This window comes from Phoenix dactylifera, chromosome 6, assembly GCF_051530095.1.
Source record: "Phoenix dactylifera cultivar Ajwa chromosome 6, Ajwa_hap1_PhDact_Kaust_v1.1, whole genome shotgun sequence".
NCBI classification, from domain to species: domain Eukaryota; kingdom Viridiplantae; phylum Streptophyta; class Magnoliopsida; order Arecales; family Arecaceae; genus Phoenix; species Phoenix dactylifera.
Genome location: NC_143195.1, coordinates 33,598,630 through 33,615,400, shown reverse-complemented (window position 1 = coordinate 33,615,400; position 16,771 = coordinate 33,598,630). Strand labels below are relative to the sequence as shown.

The following is a 16,771-nucleotide window of genomic DNA, read 5'->3' as shown; positions in this document are numbered from 1 at the left end:
ATACCCAAACTGCACCTCGCGAAGGAGAGCCCCTCCCATGCTGCCCGCAACTTCACACTCATGATGGAAGTGTCAAATATCCACCGACCGCCACCCGCCACAAACTTGGAGTGGTGATCTCTAATGATAAACCCCACACCCCCCTCTCGCCTCGCTCGATAGTGCTGCCAGCAAAATTCACCTTAAGAAAAGCAAGGGGGTGGGGGCTCCTAGAAAACATAGACAAATCTGGTTGCTGACTCAGCTGGATGAGAGACCTAGATGTCCCTAGCCGTCTCAGGAGAATAGGATAGTGCACTGCTGATGAACTCCGAAGCATGAAGCAAGACTCTGGCCATCACCAACCTCAGATGTAACTGTTGATCTTCGAAGATTCAGATATTCATATCTAGCCAAATATGGTAGGCCAAAGAGGTGCACCGAACCTCCCACTCCACCATATCAGGCCTCCTTATAGATGCCCGCAGCCACAAGAGAAAGCCCGACGTCGAGGACCTGCCCTGCCCAACATCGAGGATAAGCCCCGCGCATTCTGAGTCGCATGCGGACAGCAGAAGAGGGTATGGCCAATGGTCTCCTTCGTTAGTGACATGCCTCACAGGCAGGGGGAACCCTCATCCCTCTGCTCGCCAACACACCTCCGATCGGTAGGCATCCCCAGACCACCTTCCAAATGAACAAGGCAACCCGAGGGTGGATGCGCAGCCGCCAAATCCAAGCTCCCTTTAACTGCCGCGTCGAGGCCCTCGCCATCAGCCCTCGGAGGTCCCGAGCACTCACCCTCAGCCCTCGGAGGTCCCGGGTGCTCGCCCTCGGCCTATCGGACCTGCTCCAAACCCTCCTGTCGGCCCTCTCCTTCAAGATAAGCAGCATAGCCAGAAACTGCTCAGCCAGTGCCTCCCCCAAAACCTTTCGAACAAGATCTGCATTCCACCTCCGCTCTTTTGGGACAAGAAGATCACCGACCCTGCGCCCTGCCAGTCGCACCGGATCGAGAAACGTGGGCCACCCACTCGGTGGCAACGCTATCAGCCACCTATCCTCGAGGATGTCCACTGTCTGATTCCCCTTTATCAAGATTAACAAGAAATAAGTAACTGGAGAAAAAAACTTTATTTGGCTATTGTGATTAGAGTTATGCAAGGGCGAAATAAAGCCCAACACAAATCTTAAACTCTATCTCTACTTGGCAGTACTTATGTTGGCCATCGCTAACAACTGAAAAACCAAATGATTTTTCAAAATTTATGTTATGGATTTATCTTGCTTGGTTCGAACCAGTGTTTCTGGCGGTCAAGTTGGAACCAGCTCTCTATTATCAGCCGATGTGGGACTATGTCGACCAGCTCTCCATTAGCAACACAAGATTTCCATCCTTTGGGAAAATGCCATTTCACATGAGAGGAACAACACCAGGATCATTTTCAATGCAACATCACTCCAAGAGATGCATAATAAGTATTTATCTGCTGCAACTTTATCATATGGGCATTCACATAATCACACTTGCCATACTTCAGATAAGATATCTGATGCACGATCAAGTTCGCATGGCATGGAATTCAAAAAGCAGCCACAAGGATACCACAAACACCACCGAGTCACAATGTCAAAAATATTAAGCAGCCTTGACTGGGTCGAACAAATGTTAGAAGGAAGACCCATTTCCAAGTTTGTTCGAGTACACTGCTGTTTGAAGCTGCATGGATTCACGTTCGAGAGCTCTGAAGCTCTCTCTTGCACTTCCCCCGCTCAAAGTAGAAACAGAATATAGAATAAGTAACAGATAAACATGGCCAAATCCACATCAGATTTGTGGGCAGAGCTGTTGCTCGACCATGCCAAATCTCCTTCACTTCAACCCATGTCCAGAATTGATGTAGATATGACTGCTCAGGAAAAAAATAGAGTTAGCGAAAACCATCATCCAACAGATTCCAAAAGGCATTTCATCAAACGGTGGCATGGCATCTAGCAGAAAATACTATACAGGCAAGCCGAACCTACGTACTCTCCCCACTACGGATTGTAATGCAGGCGTTCCTTTAGATGTCCACCATCCCCATTAATCTCCAGATGAGAATCGAACATCCAACAGATTCTAGGAAATCTCATCAAACAGTGGCAGGACATGTTGCAGCATCGCCGGGCCACAGGCAGGCAGACCAGGTGCCTTGGGGGGCAGTGGCCGCAGACCACCTCAAGGGCGAGGTTGCCGAAGCTGGTGGTGGCCTTGCTTGTCTGGGTGAGCTCGACGGCGAGGTACCCAGAGTGCCCACCATGCGGATGGCGCTCGGGTTGGCCCTGTACTCGTAAAGGTTGGCGAGCCCGAAGTCGCCGATCCATATGATTGTCTACTGGTAGGATTTTTTTAATTCACCAAGCAGCAGTCATGAACTCATGAATGTTGGAAGCAAGAACGAAGGGATGAGGTAGAACTCTCAAGGGCTGCCCCATAAACATCCGGCGACATAGAAACCCTCCGTGATGACGACCTTTCCGGCGCCGACCTCGTCGGCAGCTTGCTCCGGCATCGGGGCTGATGGGGGAGAAGCAACCCAAAAAGCCCCCTTCCCTTCGAATTATTTACAGCACCAGCCATCGGGTGGTTCTATATACACCCCCCCTATTGCTCAGGACACCCCCCAAAAATTAAAAAAAAAATAAATACTCTCTACACCCCCCATTTGCTAAGGACACCCCTAAAAAATTAAAAATACCTAAATTACCCCCCACCCTCCCCACCCCCTCACCTAAATTGCTCTCTACACCCCCCAAACCCCCCCCCACCCCGCTCTTCCCCTCCAAAACACCCGTAACCCTTCCGCCCAAAAAACCTCGCCGGCGGCCAAACCCCCTCCGTCTCCCCCTTCTCCCTCTCGTCGCCGGTCGGTGCAGTGCACCTCGCCAACGCCCAAAACCCCCCCCGTTCCCCCTTCTCCCTCTCGTCGCCGGCATTCTCCCGATCTCCGACCACCTCGCCGGCTTCTCCCGGAACCACCTCCCCGGCCATCTCCCGAGCAACGAGAACCTCGCCGGCGCCTCCACGACCACCTCGAGGTAGCTCCCCCCCCCCCCCCCCCCCGCCTCCAGTGCTCCGTTCGGCACTGGATCGCCGAACAGAACCCTTCTGTTCGGCTGAACAGTGCCGAACAGAAGCCCTCTGTTCGGCAACCCTCAACCGAACAGAAGGCTTTTGTTCGGCTGCACGGTGCCGAACAGAAGCCTTCTGTTCGGCTGCACAGTGCCGAACAGAAGGGTTCTGTTCGGCACCGTGCAGCCGAACAGAAGCCTTCTGTTCGGCTCTGTGCAGCCGAACAGAAGGCTTCTGGTGCCAAATCGCGTGCCGTGCTGAATTTTGTGCCGAACTTTTATGTATGCAATTGAATTATTTTCTTTGATATAGCCTAACATTGAATTTCTATATTTTCAGACATGGATCCCCGTCCCGCCAGAGTTAGACCTACGGCGTCAGCTAGGAGACGTCGTGCTAGGATTGCTTCTCCCGAGCCTGCTCATATGCCATCGGACTCTCCTGAGTCAGAGCATGATGATATGCCCGCTAGGGGCGAAGACGATGAGTCCGTTGGACCATGTCCAGGAGGTCCAGAGGATGAGTCCGTCCTGATCAGTTTCAGGACGCATATAGCAGCTTCCATCTGGAGGCAACAGGTATTGTTTATTTGTTATAGCATTATATTTTGTTTATTGATGTTTTATAAAGTAGTAGTAATTATACATTTATATTACAGGAACGAGCTCCACTAAAGTGCATGAACCATACTGCCAAGGTTGGTGAATGGAAGTGGTGGTCTTCAAACCAACCAAATACCAGGTTCAGAGCACTATTGAGGCAGTCGGGCCTCGTAAAGTTAGTACAGTGCTCTTATCGATTCATCGATAAGATTCTGATTTCGGGCTTCGTAGAGAGATGGCAGCCCGAGACGAACACCTTCCATATACCATTTGGCGAGATCACTATCACGTTGGATGATGTATCCGCCATTTTAGGGATTCCTGTCGCAGGTTCCTCAGTATCAGTTTCTCCTGAGAGGATGAGTGATCGGGATGCTGAGGAGCTACTTGTGGAGTTGTTGGGGGTGTCAGCTGGAGACGCGCGTCAGGAGGTACTGTCATCGCGCGGTCAGTCTGTGAGGATGGAGTGGCTGAGGACTCAGTTTCACTCTGTATCTGATAGAGACAGGCAGCAGAGGATAGAGTGTGCAGCACGAGCCTATTTGTTATTTTTGTTAGGCTGCACACTCTTTGCTGATAAGAGTGGGACCAGGGTGCCTATAGCGTATCTGTGTTTACTGCGGGATCTGGATAGGGTGAGCACATATGCCTGGGGTACAGCTGCCTTAGCATATTTGTATCGGCAGTTGGGGATTGCGTCGAGGTCATCAGTGAGACAGATCAGTGGTTATATGACGCTTCTGCAGGCATGGATTTATGAGCATTTTCCAGCACTCAGTCCTCACCCGTCGCTCGAGTATACTGATGCCAGTCCCCGCGTGCACCGCTGGATGCCCGGTACTCCATCCCGTACCACGATGGACCATCTAGTGGTTCTACGTGAGTCATTGGACCTTTTGAGCATCGATGAGGTACGTATCATATTACCATTTGCTTGTGTTTGTCAGTACATTTAATATGCGATATAGTATAAAACTGAAATGGACCTTTTGTTTTACAGGTTATTTGGGATCCCCATCATCGGCTTCGGGGAGATCGCCCATATATACCCGTCGCATTTTTTAGTGGCTCCATCAAGTGCCTTGATATCGTAGAACCCTATCATCCAGAAAGGGTTCTTAGACAGTTTGGTCGTATTCAGACCATCCCTCGAGCGCCACTAGCCCCTACGCGAGCCAACAGAGGTTCCACAGCAGGCTCGTACCGGATACATTACTCCTATATGGATCAGCTTTGGGAGCGGTGGGAGGACCACGTGCTGAGCCAGGCGAGCAGGAGCCACCCAGTTACCCGGCCATCAGACAGCGTACCGGGATACATGGAGTGGTATCTCCGTATCACGCACGTTGCAGTTCAGCCTCCTCATCTGCGCTCGAGTACTCATTCTGGAGCTAGGGGAGGTCATGATGATGCTGACATGCACCGGCGGCGTAATGCAGCTGCACTCGGTATCAGTACCGACATTGTACGGATGGGTCCCTCAGAGGCTACGTCACTAGGTGCCGGGCACCTATATGATGCTATTTCTCAGATGCATCAGGTACTTCTGGGTGATGAGCCTGGCCCGAGTACAGCACCCTCTCATTCGGATCCAGGACCCTCTCATTCGGACGTACAGCAGTACACGCGTCGACGATGGCGTCATAGGAATTGATGATGGAGCCTTTGTAATCTTTGTAAAGCCTTTGATATTAATGAAAAATATATATTTTTGGTACATTTACGTGTAATCTTTGTAAAGCCTGGCCCGTTCTATTTTACACAAATATAACAGTGCACATAACAATCAATCTAACAATGCGAAGACAGATATTTTTTGATTTATATTGATGATGGAGTTTCAAAAATTGTACATATATAAACAATCAATCTAACTCTACTGTCTTGCCTCCACCTCCCCCTGAGGAGATGGAGTCCCGTGGGGGGTTTGACCCTGAATCTGATACGACTGATGTTCTGCCTCCACCTCCCCCTGAGGTACCTCCAAATGTTGTTCCAATCAAAGCTGACCCTGGACAAAGTTCCCCTCCAAAAAAGGCAGCAAAGCCTAAGAGGGTGCCAGTGGCAAGACCTGGCCTTGCAAGGAGAGGGCAGCCGATTAACCTCTTAACCAAGAACATCACAGAGCCCTCTTTTCCAACAAATGTGTTAATCATCTGCTCAAGCTTGTCACCGTTAAGTTCTTGTACATCAGAAAGGTCTATTAGTTCCCCTGTTTGATTTGTTTGCTCCCACCAGCTCTTAAGTATGTTTCTGTTTACATCTGAAATCTCAACGGAAACAACAGTCGTCATATGTATTCCCAGCTGATGATGGAGTTTCACAGTACATGACTCTAAGAGCCCCAAAAAATTTACAACTTTCAAAAATTGTACATATATAAATAATCAATCTAACTCTACTGTCTCGCTAATTATAACATTAGGTGAGATGCTCTCTTTGAACTGTTGAATCCGTGCTTCATATGAATTTTCCCATCCGGTAGCACAAGGAAGATGATATTTTCGCCAGTTGGTCGCTACTGGCGGAACGGGATGTCCCGGCAACAAGAACACCTTCAAAATTAGAAATAAGAAAATATTAATAGCTACAAAATTATAAATAAGCAAAATTAAATAAGCAAAATTAAATATTCGCAAGTGTTGTGAACGTTGTACCTCAACAAAATGATTTCCATTTACGAATCCGATAGCGATATCTTTGCGGGATAGAAGAGGTACTGGCACAGAACGGAGAGGTAGGAAGGTCAGACATTGTTGCAACGAGAGATGGTATAGGACAACATTATAGCAGGATGCTATAAGATGACCCATGTCCGGCATAGTCATCCATCTGTCATATGGTGGACAATCATCATAATATGATAATGCATGAGTGATCTCAGCAATCGTCCCTTCCACACCATATAATGTGCGATAGTGGTCCGAATGACATTGCAACTCTTGCAATAAATCCTTCCTAACACGCACCCAGTCATCTTCTCCAAATCCCAGTAAGTCAGCTATTGCCCTAAATCCGCAATTCCCATCAGCTTTTACATCCTTGATATGCTGGATGTATGGTCTCAAGGCAGAAGGAATAGCATCAATATAGATAATGGGCGTATGTGACTGGGCTCTAGTACGAAAAACCTGCAAATAATATCAAATGATAGAAAATATGTAACAATGGCAGAACATGTCCCGTATCGGCACATCTCGGCACGGCACATCCCGTATCGGCACATCTCGGCACGGCACATCCCGTATCGGCACATCTCGGCACGGCACGTCCCTACATGTCCCGTATCGGCACATCTCGGCACGGCACGTCCCGACATGTCCCGTATCGGCACATGACATACCGGCACGGCACGGACCGTCCCGTAGACGTTGTGATACCTATTATAAGGAAATAAATATTTGGTACTTACCTTTTGCTTGGGCCGCCTCTTTTGAATCTGAGTAGATGGATTGCGGATGGTAACTTTCTCAACACCAGGTGAATAACTATCCTGTCCAGATAGAACCAACTCAAACGCAGACGGGTCACGTCGAGTAGACGTATCAACCTTCATTGAAGCGCGCCCACGTGAACCGGTCTTCCGTTTTGCAGGCTCTAAAAGAGGTGTACTATCTGGACTTGCAATCTCTCGTAACTTCTTGATCATCTGCAATTGAGAAGCCCCATCTAACTTCTTGAATCGTAGCGCAATCAAATCTAACTCTGCATCACAACTCAACTGAATTGGCTGCACGGGGGGGGTAGGCAGAATATCAAGTTTCCTCCAATGAGGATCTATGCAGTCGAGAGGAATGGGCCGACCTTCCACCCTGTACCGCGCAATCTGGTGAGCACATGGTATACCATGTGTGCGTCGAATAGCGCACCCACAATTTGAATCATCAAACCCAACTGAATTGGCTCGTTTCGATTGGGCGAGGACATGATTTAACGCACTTATAGATATGAAACCTCGCAACTCTTTGAATTCAGCTGGCTTGAAGTTGTGCTGCACTACCAATAAACTCTTCTCCAATGAGGCTTTAACGGAGCTGTGCTGCAACTCAATCAATCCATGTATTCTAGTCCAAGATGACTCGAAACTTCCTTGGCTTGATCCAAGCTGCTTTTTGAGCTTTGCATGTGCACTCTCGACCCTAGTAAACAAATGAAAGTTAGATATAAGAACTGAGGCAAATTAAAATTAAATGAGTCTTTATTTGTGATACCTATTTGTCGTCACATTTCCGTAGTGCCTGCATGTATCCGTCCACGCCGCAACAAATCTTTCCTTGTATTTGCTTAGCCAAGTATCTGACACATACTGTAGTGCATCTGGATAGGTACCGAACTCTCTCTGCAGTGCACTCCAGCGATCATTATACTCGTCTTCCGTGGAGGACAGCACTAGTATATTCCAACTCATAATAAATTTATCCCATTTCTCCTTCAATTCGAAAAATTTTTTGCACTTGGCCAAAACATTCCTACTAATATGCCATCTACATAATAAATGTCTAGCAGTAGGAAATACTCTATGAATTGCATTCATCAAAGCCAAGTCTCTATCTGTAACAATCAACTCAGGCAAAACATCATCAGCTATGACACTGCGCAATCTCTCTAATGCCCAAGTATAGCTTTCTTCCTCCTCAGAATTTAAGTATACAAAAGCAACTGAAAATGTCATGTCAGTAGATGTCACCCCCACAATCTCTAAGAGCGGAAGACGATACCTATTCGTCTTGTACGTGCAATCCATTATCAACACACGGGGAAATGCACGGAACAAATCAATGCTGCCAGGGTGTGCCTCCCTTTGGATATGTCCTTTGGACGAACCAAACTCTTCGACATATCCACTAACAATTCCGTCTCCTGCTCAGATAATCTCCCTGCATATGAGTGCCCCTCCAGATTCTCTGCAGCGGGATGATTGTGCACTCCACATACGACCAGTAATATCCAATCATCCGCAGTATCCAATTTCTTTCCTCTTAATGCAAAAGGGCATCCACACTTCTTTGTCCCACAGGCAGTCTTTATTCGCTTTTCTTTTTTGGTTCGGTACGTCCCACCCCTCTCACAACCTAACGTAATTCTGGGTTTCTTAGAAATGGTACCTGCATCAGATGATTTGATTACAACAACAAAACCATTTCGCCTCCCAGCTTCACGACACCAATTACACAAGTCCTCTCTACTCTTGAAGATCTATACATTAAACAATTTATGTAAGTACACAGTTGTAAAAATAGCTCGCTAAACTAATACAAAATTGCACAATACATTATAATACCTCGTAAGTTGTAAATTCGCTTGTGTAATCCAGTACAAATTCTGATCCAATTATACTCGATTCGGTTGTAGCATAGCCCTACATATAAAATAATTTATCACCAAGAATTAATGAATCAGAGGATCTGTTCGGCACAAAATTCAGCACGGCACGCGATTTGGCACCAGAAGCCTTCTGTTCGGCTGCACAGTGCCGAACAGAAGGCTTCTGTTCGGCTGCACAGAGCCGGACAGAACCCTTCTGTTCGGCACCGTGCAGCCGAACAGAAGGCTTCTGTTCGGCACCGTGCAGCCGAACAGAAGGCTTCTGTTCGGTTGAGGGTTGCCGAACAGAAGGCTTCTGTTCGGCACTGGTCAGCCGAACAGAAGCCTTTTGTTCGGCGATCCAGTGCCGAACGGAGCACGAACCGTGAAAAAAAAAAAATTTCGAAACAAGGTGGAACACGTACCTTTGCGGCCGATTTTTCGTCCCAAATCACTAGTTGCTTGTCCATGCTTCGAATGGGGCTTAAATCTCCTTCAAAGATCGCCTAAACGATGTAAATGGATCGAGGGGTTTAAGGGGGGTTTGAGGGGGGTTTTTTTTTTTCTTTTCATAACGAAACGGAGGAGGAGGAAGGGGGGGTGTATGAGAAAATCTCAAGGGCAATATGGTAATTACACTAAAGGTTAGTTTGGGTATTTTTTTTTTGGTTTTTGGGGGGTGTCCTGAGCAATAGGGGGGGGGGGTTGTATATAGAACTACCCCCAGCCATGGGTAGTTCTAAATACACCCCCCCTATTGCTCAGGACACCCCCCAAAAATTAAAAAAAAATTAAATACTCTCTACACCCCCCCATTTGCTAAGGACACCCCTAAAAAATTAAAAATTCCTAAATTACCCCCACCCTCCCCACCCCCCACCTCCCCACCCCCGCCTCTGCCTCCTCCTCCTCCCCCCTCCCCATCCTCCTCCTCCCCCTCCCCCTCTTCCCGCCCACCTCTGCCTCCCCCTCATCCCTCTCCCCTCCTCCTCCGCCCCGCCTCTGCCTCCTCCTCCTCCCCCCTCCTCATCCTCCTCCTCCCCCTCCCCCTCTTCCCGCCCACCTCTGCCTCCCCCTCATCCCTCTCCCCTCCTCCTCCGCCCCGCCTCTGCCTCCTCCTCCTCCTCCCTCCTCCCTCCTCCTACTCCTCCACCCCTCTACCTCCGCCCCCCATCCCCATCCCATCTTACTCTGCATCCCCCTCCGCCTTCTCCCCCTTCTTTGCCTCCTCCTCCCACCCCCTTCTCCTCCACCTCCCCCTCCTCCTCCCCCTCCTCCACCTCCCCCTCCTCCAACTACCCCTCCCCCCTCCGCCGCCTCCTCCCCACCCTCCTACCCCTCCTCCCCTCCCCTCCGCCGAACAGAAGGATTCTGTTCGGTTGAGGGTTGCCGAACAGAAGCCTTCTGTTCGGCACTGGATCGCCGAACAGAAGCCTTCTGTTCGGCACCGTTCAGCCGAACAGAAGCATTTTGTTCGGCGATCCAGTGCCGAACGGAGCACGAAACGGAGGAGGAGGAAGGGGGGTGTACTGAGAAAATTTCAAGGGCAATATGGTAATTACACTAAAGGTTAGTTTGGGTATTTTTTTTTTATTTTTGGGGGGTGTCCTGAGCAATAGGGGGGGTGTATTTAGAACTACCCCCCAGCCATCCCTTTCGTTTCCAAATCGCCCAGGCAATTTGAATTATTTACCGCACCAGCCACGCACATGACCAGTTAAAACCGGTTGCCGGTGGGTAAATCAATGCCGCCCATCATAAATCCGACGTCCAGAAAAAAATCCGGCAGTAAAAGAACTAAAAAGGGCTTCGGAGTGCCGCAGCTAAACCCTTTTAAATTTCCCTTATAAAAGATGTCACATCTAACCTAAGATCCCTCTCCCACGCATTCAACGTGATTTAAGGGACGAAGAGGAAAAGAAATATCCGCTACCGATCACATGGCCCAAGCGAGAGCCAAGGACTCCGCGACCGTACGTGAAAGAAAGAAGCATGGCTCCGTCCAGACAACGGAGCCGAGGGAGGCGACCTGCGCGCCGAGACACGCGCTTCCGTGCAAGCGCTTTACCCAGCACGGCCCGTGTCAAATCCGACGCCTCACGAATCCCCATTCCCCACCCCGCTTCTCCGTAAGACCGCAACAGCATCCGGTCCGGTCCGGTCCCCCACCGCGCCGCCGTCCCTGAACCCGTCGGCCATTTCGCCGCGGCGAGGCATCCAGCGGACCCACCAACTTCACCCACACATCTGCTCTCTTTCTTTGGGCCCCATGGCCTCAGAATCCACGCGGAGCGGGCGAGCCCCTTTCCCTCCCGCAAGGGCCGCACATGTGGTGGGCTCGCGCCCGCGGAACGAGGCGGCACCCTCTCCCACTCTCTTCCCCGGCCTTGTTAAAATGCTGGGGCCCACGTACGGGCTATCATGCGCTTGGTGGGCTCGGACGTTCGTGCGTGGTTGCCAAGAGAGCTGCCGCCTGCATGGGGCCTGCTTTGTTTATTTATTACGTACACACCAACGGTTATCTGTGCAAGTCATTCTAAACACAAGCCTCGTTAATTTGTTGAAGCTTATTCCATAACTAGCTCAATCTCAACTATGCTGGTGACCATCTACTTCTTGATTATAAATTTATTTCATATCTAACAAGTGGGCATATACCACACTTGTGCTGATCATATATGCATGCACTATAACGACAATGTGTCAACTTCGTCATATACATAATATCTGAACAATTAATGTCTACAAACTCAGATTGAGAAAAGAGTTTTGTGGACCATAGGCTTTCGTATTTAAGAAATTTTTAGTAAAACTATATGCCTTCACATTTAAAAAGTTCTAATTGGTGTATTACAGAAACAGTTAAGTGGGATATATATACTTCTACATTATGGTAGTCTCATTCTTGAGTATTTTCCTGGATGGTGTACTCAACAATTCGTACTTAATAGTTATAAAGAATGTTATATTTATTTTCTTAGCTATTTGGTAAGGGCTTAACTCTGTAAAATGGCATGCTATATATCCAAGAGAAATCAAATGTGCTCCGAATCCAGAACAAGTACCACTTAAATCAATTAACAATAGTGGAAGAAAAAAAAGCTAGAGAGAGAAAAATAAATTAATTTAAAAGAAATAAATACCGAAATAATAACTCTCATAAAGAAGTCTCACGCCCTTACAAGACGCTCCTCTCTCTCTCTCTCTCTCTCAAGTCACTCTCTTCCCTTCTTAATAAAACTATAAGCTCTCTCCTACTAAAAAAAATTCATTATCCCAATTATGTTGAAATATAAAACATCACTATCTTCCATTAAAACATAAACTTGGTTATATTGAGCTTAAAGCTCAACCCAACTTAATATGGATATGAATCCTAAAGTTATTAGAACTAATGAGTAACTAATAAAAATATTAATAAAATTAGGACTTGGCAATAAATTTCAACAAATATTAGCTTGCCGCTCTATCTTATTAATATTAGAAACTTGGTGCTAGATGGGATACTATATTTTAAAGATTTTACTTTGAAAAGTTTTGTATGTAGCAGTCTCCTCTTCTTAAGAGGACTCCAGTCTCCTCTAAAATAATACAAAGTAATGCTTTGCAAGTTTCTCAAAAAAACTTTAGGGCTCTAGCTTCTAGTTAGGACTTAATGAAATATATATGCCAAAATTGATTAATTATATATCCTATATTAGATAAAAATCATATTTCAATTTTTGAATAATTTCGTATAAGCACATGTGGGATTATAAATGCATCATCTTTTTTCAAAACAACAAAAAAAATCTCAGTTCACATGCAAGTAACCTTCTAATCACACTCGCGCCCTAATTGTAGATAAAAGATGATATAGTAATAGGTGTTGAGTGCCATTTTTGAAAAAAAAGTGAATATCATATTCTAGTTGCGGGTGCCCTCAAATAGATATTGACCCCAATCCTCTCTCGAGCAATTGCATTTACTACGTCCATACGATATTTCATGAACAGGAAAATAAAAGATGTGACAAAGCAAAACTTTTTTTATGGGGGCCCATGATCCAAACAAATTTCTTATTATATTTTGTTTATCCTGCTCTCTCTCTAACCCCCCAAATGCACGGAAGCTAAAAGCAGGTACAAGAATGGTTATTTTATAACAACATTTCCTAAGCTGCATCTTCTTCCAGCCGACACTGATCCCAATTCCCTAAATCACAGTCTCCATACAGAGACAAAAAGGTTTCTTAGAAAAACCTCGGTTTCACACTTTCACTCAAAACCTACCACGCTTATAAGTTATAAATTCACAAGGGAACCTCTCAGGTCCCTTTTCCCTCATCTCCCTCCGTTGAAAGACTAGTCGAAGGGGTAGACAGAGGAGTCCGCCCTTTCTTATCTCCTTTCTCTTCTTGCTCTCTGCTCTCCTCTCCCTATCACCCATCCCTCTGCATGTCCCCTTAGAGAAAAACACTACCACGCTTCCTTTCAATCTCATACACACCTGCATTTAATGCCACTATCTACATATACTCTTCTCCTACTCTCATCAAACTCCCACCCAAACATCAGCTTTGCGACGAACGCCACCATGCCTTCTCTTCTTCTCTTCATTCTCCTACTATCTGTTTTTATCAGTGCATGCGATGGCCGTCATCCAAGTGTTCATGACAAAGATTTCAGCAGAGCTTTCCATCACTCAAGGAAGGTTGGTGCAACACCTTTGCCACCTTTGTGTGGAAAGACTACATGGCCTTGTCCTGATCTCTTTCTAACCTTTCATTCCTTTTCAGGATGCTGCAGTCGCGAAGCTCGACGACAAGACTTCAGCCCCACTGAAGCCAGCATCATCAGAGGAAGAGATTCGGAGCAGTGCAACCATGGAAAGGCCGAAAGGCTTGGAGGCTCCTATGAAGGTTGTCGAGCCAAAGAGAGATGCAGTATCAGATGCTGTTCGAATCCCATCGCTGGCTAAGGTTTCATGGCGTGTGCCTCGCGAAAATCCAGGGTTCAATTTGGATTATATGGGCCCTAGAACACATCCCCCATCTCACAACTGAAGCCCTCTCTCGCTGTCCTCTTCCTACCTTCTCTTTAGATGTTTAAAATTAGTTAGGTATCACAGGCTATATGCATTTTGCTCGTTGCTATGACCTGGTTCTCTTATCAGTGTACTACAGATATATATTGCTTGGGTAAAAAGATCTTCCCTCTATTGCTTCATTTTCTCAATATTATCTTGCATATTTTTTTGCTCTACACCCTTCTCTTCATAACATGATGCTTAGTTCAGGATTATTGATAGTGATGGGATGTGCAGGAAGTGAGGTTCTAATGCCTTCCTCTCATGCTGGATTGCCACGAACTCGACCAGTGGTAAGTTGCACATAATTTTTCTTGTAGTTTTAGATGGGTGTGGGGAGCAGTGTTGATAGTTAGTGGTGAGAAACTCGGGACTCATTGCCCACTTCCTGCACCATGTCCTCCTATTGAAGGTGGAAAGGGCATGCAAATGGTCAGTGCGTGCATGCACTTCGTGCATGCGAAGTTCATCTACTGTAGCAGAAATTTGGTCATTAATTTTTTTTTAATTTTAAAAACATTATAGGTAATTTAGATTGGAGATTCAAGAGAGAGATCGTGACATGCTATGATCTCTTTGTTGTGTAGGTGAGATCGGGAGTGCGCTTATTGCTAGAATACGAGTCTAATTATAAAGTAACCGTAGAGCTCAGCTAGCGAAATGAGAGCCGTCTCGGACCTGCTAACCATGGACTACCCAAAGCCCCAACGAGGACTATCGATTCACAACAAATAGAAACCCAGGCGGTCGTTCTACCACCACTTATACAGCTAATTAGAAATCAGGTTGCAGGAGAAATTAAGTTGCCAACTTTTGACGAATGAGGTTCCTTCATAAGACAATAGTCTTTAGTTGTTAGATGATATTAATAAACATCAGATTAAGTATGGGAAGAAGTATAGAACGTGTCGCAGGAGAAAGTTGCCAACATTTGATGAATGAGGTTCTTACATAAGACAATAGTGTTTAGTTGTTAGATGATCGTAGTAAACATCAGATTAAGTATTGGAAGAAGCATAGAAGGTGCGCGCGGGTCTATAGATATGGTTGTAGAATTTGGCAGTTGGATTGCTCATAAATGAAGCAGGCAGTTATCTGTTAGCTCTTGGCACTTTCGGTTCGGTCCTTGTTCCACTGGGTCCCTTCCCACATGGGATTACAGGACTTTTGGTAGCAGGAATGTTCCGCTTCTTAACTTCCACAACCAGAAAACACGGTGTATGGTATCGAAAATTTCGGTATTTTCACTTATTAATATAAAATTTATGACCGAAACTTTTGTTACTGATTTAATTACAAAAATATGTGTAACTAAATTTTCTGATGGTTTTCATCATTAAATTCTATAATAGAATGGTCGTCACTAAATTATTATAAATTAAAAAATTAAATATTTAAAAAATTATGTATTTTTCGGCCACCAACCATGGCATGAACTCAGTTGTGTGGGCCATAGTCAAATTGAATGCCAACAATAAAGCCAGCAGCCACGGAGCACTCGACTTGTTGCCTCCGATGTGGACTTCGCCTGTTTATTTACCCTCCCGTTGTGCATATATAAAAGAACTTCCTGTTTTCTGTTTTTATTAATTGAGAATCTTAGGACTCGATTTCCAACAAAAATAAAATAAAATAAGGAACGGTACAAGGCAAACAGGTAATTCTGAGCTACACAATAGAGTAACACTCTTGCATAACTTACAATAAATTAAGTTGAAATTTAACCCTAGGTTTTTGATACAACTTCCTAGCAAGCAGAGATTTTTCATCACCTTTCTGAACTTGTTGCAACGATCCGAGTTTACTAACTGGTCCAATTGATAAAATTCTGAATACCGGCGGCCTCGGTTTGAACCCTAGCATGGACCATAAGAGCACATGCTAAGATACGAGAAATAAGGATGGCATTAATGGAGGTGTGAATCATATGGTGGTAGCCTTTGTGAAGTATTGGTGGGCCCAACAGAAAAGGCATGAGAAAAGCTTTTGCCTGCTCCTAATATATTTCCCGTTGACTTGAATCCCTAGGGTCCAACGGAGTACTCTCTCTCTCTCTCTCTCTCTCTCTCTCTCTCTCTCTCTCTCTCCAAAAATGGGTATTTCATACATCATAAGAACAAATACATCCAATAAAATTGGCAAATAACTGGTCCTAAAGTACTTTAGACAACTCTCCCTTTCCAGCCCCCAGGATGCATTCTGAATGGCTCGCTACTAGGGCTGTCAACGGGCCGAGCTACTCGGGCTTGGCTCGGGCCCGGCTCGGTAAAAGCCCGGCTCGGGCTCGGCTCGTTAGTCAAACGAGCCCGAGCCCGAGCCTAAAATGAGGCCCGTTTAAATCCGAGCCCGAGCCCGAGCTCGAGCCCGAGCAGCTCACGAGCCCAAACGAGCCCAAATGAGGGCTCAGCCCAATTAACAATTTAATTGGGTCCCAATTAAATTTGGACTCAACCCAATTAAATTTTATTTGGCTCAATCAATTTCAATCCTAATCTAATTGAACCCAGTTGGATTTAGATCAGACCCAACCCGAGCTAACCCAAATCCTTAAATCGAATTGAATTGATTCGGATTCGGACTCAACCCATTAACCGAACCCAACCCGTTAACCCATTTTTAATTTCTTTAATTTCTTTCTTCTTGGTTTCTCCAGAACATTCCCTAGCCCTAGCCCTCCTTGCTTCTCCGTTCTCCTCGCCAGCTC

At 46.3% G+C, this 16,771-nt stretch overlaps 2 protein-coding genes across 2 annotated transcripts; one reads left to right on the top strand and one right to left on the bottom strand.

Annotated features, from left to right (window-relative positions):
- Positions 1-3,275: 3,275 nt before the first annotated feature.
- On the bottom strand, positions 3,276-7,956 carry LOC149753408 (uncharacterized). The gene is made up of 3 exons (XM_089924041.1): positions 7,109-7,956; positions 6,354-6,827; positions 3,276-6,251 (listed from the first exon to the last, which is right to left on the bottom strand). Exons 1-3 carry the CDS (start codon positions 7,343-7,345, stop codon positions 6,084-6,086), a joined length of 879 nt encoding a protein of 292 aa, XP_089780167.1. The 5' UTR covers positions 7,346-7,956; the 3' UTR covers positions 3,276-6,083.
- A 5,619-nt stretch (positions 7,957-13,575) lies between these two features.
- On the top strand, positions 13,576-14,044 carry LOC149753407 (root meristem growth factor 10). The gene is made up of 2 exons (XM_089923745.1): positions 13,576-13,692; positions 13,778-14,044. The coding sequence occupies exons 1-2, from the start codon at positions 13,576-13,578 to the stop codon at positions 14,042-14,044; spliced, it is 384 nt and encodes a 127-aa protein (XP_089779871.1).
- The last annotated feature ends 2,727 nt before the right edge of the window (positions 14,045-16,771 follow it).

Bases quoted from the DNA above. Each gene is read 5' to 3' on its own strand.
- LOC149753407 (XM_089923745.1), top strand. From the start codon at position 13,576: ATGCCTTCTCTTCTTCTCTTCATTCTCCTACTATCTGTTTTTATCAGT. The intron at 13,693-13,777 runs GTTGGTGCAACA...ATTCCTTTTCAG, and splicing joins CTTTCCATCACTCAAGGAAG to GATGCTGCAGTCGCGAAGCT.
- LOC149753408 (XM_089924041.1), bottom strand. From the start codon at position 7,345: ATGATCAAGAAGTTACGAGAGATTGCAAGTCCAGATAGTACACCTCTT. The intron at 6,828-7,108 runs GTAAGTACCAAA...TATTATTTGCAG, and splicing joins AGAGGCGGCCCAAGCAAAAG to GTTTTTCGTACTAGAGCCCA. The intron at 6,252-6,353 runs GTACAACGTTCA...CTAATTTTGAAG, and splicing joins ATGGAAATCATTTTGTTGAG to GTGTTCTTGTTGCCGGGACA.